At 42.3% G+C, this 2,103-nt stretch overlaps 1 protein-coding gene across 1 annotated transcript; it reads left to right on the top strand.

The window, feature by feature from the left end:
* The first annotated feature begins 535 nt into the window (after window positions 1-535).
* LOC135208585 (uncharacterized) lies at window positions 536-967 on the top strand. Its single transcript, XM_064240935.1, has one exon. It carries the CDS (start codon window positions 536-538, stop codon window positions 965-967), a length of 432 nt encoding a protein of 143 aa, XP_064097005.1.
* The last annotated feature ends 1,136 nt before the right edge of the window (window positions 968-2,103 follow it).

The following is a 2,103-nucleotide window of genomic DNA, read 5'->3' as shown; positions in this document are numbered from 1 at the left end:
TGGAGTGTGCGAGAATTGGTTGAACGTCAGGTGTCTGAAGCTTGGATTAGTCAGATCAAGACTTGTGTGAAAGGTGGAGAGCAACGAGTTCCAGAGTTCTGTGCATTTGTCAAAAGACGCGTTCTTCATTGAGGAAGACGTCTTGTTGTGTAAATATGAAAAAAGGCCCGGAGATATCCGAGCCGAGTCGTTCTTCCTCGAGCCTTAGTAGAGAGAGCCATACACATGATTCATGTTAGCCCTTATGCTGGGCATGTAGGCATAGAAAGATCTCTTACGAGCCCGTGAACATTTCTTTTGGGTTAGCATGCGTAGGGACATACCTAGATTTGTAAGCAATTGTCATGTATGCAACATGATGAAAAAGCACAGAACGGTGATTCCGAAGGCCGATTATGGCCTGTTGTGCCGGTGAAGTGGGATAGAGTGCATATGGATGTGGTAGGACCACTACCTTCAGTGCAAGGACAACCTAGATATATTTGTGTATTTGTGGATGTGTTCACCGACGTGGCGTTTCACACATGTGTACGCAATGATAGACAAATCGGCAAAGGAAGTGGCTAAAGCGTTGCATTCCCTGGTAAATCGATTCGGGTGTCCCAGAATACTAGTGTCGGACAACGGCCGTGAGTTCGTAAATGAACTAATTCGCGAGTTTACGGCCCTCTTACAAGTAGATCATGTCACCATCGCGGCTTATCGGCCGTCTGCTAACGGACTCGTTGAGTCTCACAACAGAGAGGTAGTCAACATCTTAAAATATCTCATCGGGGATAATCCGACTTCCTGGCCGTCTCTGTTGCAGACAGCTGAGATGGCTATTAATGCCGCATATAACAGCTCGATTAGGGGCAGCACCCTTCTTCTTGATGTATGGACAAGACATCCGACTGCCGTATTCGGTGGTCTTGGACCCTCAACAGATGCACCTTTACACGGTGGAACAGTACCGGGTGTGGTGTAACACGACCCGACGAGTGTTCCAAGCTACGCAAAACGTCTGCTGTTGAGGGCGGTACGATAGACGGTTTCGGGCTCACGATTCCCCAATACAGGTTAGAGATCGAATCTACTTGAAGAAAATGCAACTGTCGAAACACAAGCTCGAACCGTCATATATGGGACCGTATGGTGTGAAGGAGATCAAGCACTCCTCTGCTGTGATTCAGGCATATTCGTACAGGGCTGTGAGCGAGCACCACCTGTCGCACTTGCGTCCGGTGCTCGAGGACAGCGTAGTGTTTTACACCAATAAACCAGTACCCCCACCTGGGAGATGAGCCAGTGAAAAATACCGGAGCGCAAGTGGGCGCCCCACCGAGAGCACAAGACCGAGCTCCCGAGCCTATGTCATACGTAAATGCTGTTGCAAAGTAAATGAAAGGGGTCAGTGAACAGAGTCTGTAAATGCCAACCCACGTCTTTGCCTAGGATTCAGAATCATACCAGTGTTATTTTTTTTTAAATCTTATTTCTTGATATCTCGATCAGATTGTAATGTGTCACGAATTTATGTTGTTTGATATAACTTGTCCAAATTATTTTCAGAACAAATGTTATTACCTGTGGATCATATTCTTGTGTGTAATTTTGTTTTGTTGTGGTTGTGTTGCTTATGTACGTTATTTTATTATTTTGATTTAATTTTTTGTATGTGTTATTTTTTGCCGCAACCCCGATTCCATCCTGTTTTATCCTTCATAAATTACACTAATGCTTGGAAACTTTTTTCAGATTTCCACAGATGATGAAATTTTTTTTTTGATTAGTCCCTTGATTACCATTTTTATTTTTTTTTATATTCTTTATGTGGTTGTTTAAATGTAAATTATTGTTCCAAGAGGATTCTCTTATTTTCGTGAAAATTCCATTGCATTATTTTTGTTCTGTGTATGTTTAAATTATGTTTTTTTTTGAGAAAATTTAATGCATTGACGTGATACAATGTAATTAAATATTGACGCCATGTGTCGTGATTTCCAAGGGCAGTGGCTGAATGTGTGAAATTTTCTGTCTCTTTGTTTTCACCATTTTGTTGTGATTATAAACCAGAACTTATTAGATGGTTTCTTTTTTTTGGTTTTGATCTGTTCCAGGAAA

The sequence above is a fragment of the Macrobrachium nipponense genome, chromosome 11, assembly GCF_015104395.2.
Source record: "Macrobrachium nipponense isolate FS-2020 chromosome 11, ASM1510439v2, whole genome shotgun sequence".
Classification (NCBI taxonomy): Eukaryota; Metazoa; Arthropoda; class Malacostraca; order Decapoda; family Palaemonidae; genus Macrobrachium; species Macrobrachium nipponense.
The sequence above is the reverse complement of the archived record's forward strand: the minus strand, read 5'-3'. Positions and strand labels throughout refer to the sequence as shown.

Coding starts and splice junctions, on each gene's coding strand:
- LOC135208585 (XM_064240935.1), top strand. CDS start 536: ATGATAGACAAATCGGCAAAGGAAGTGGCTAAAGCGTTGCATTCCCTG.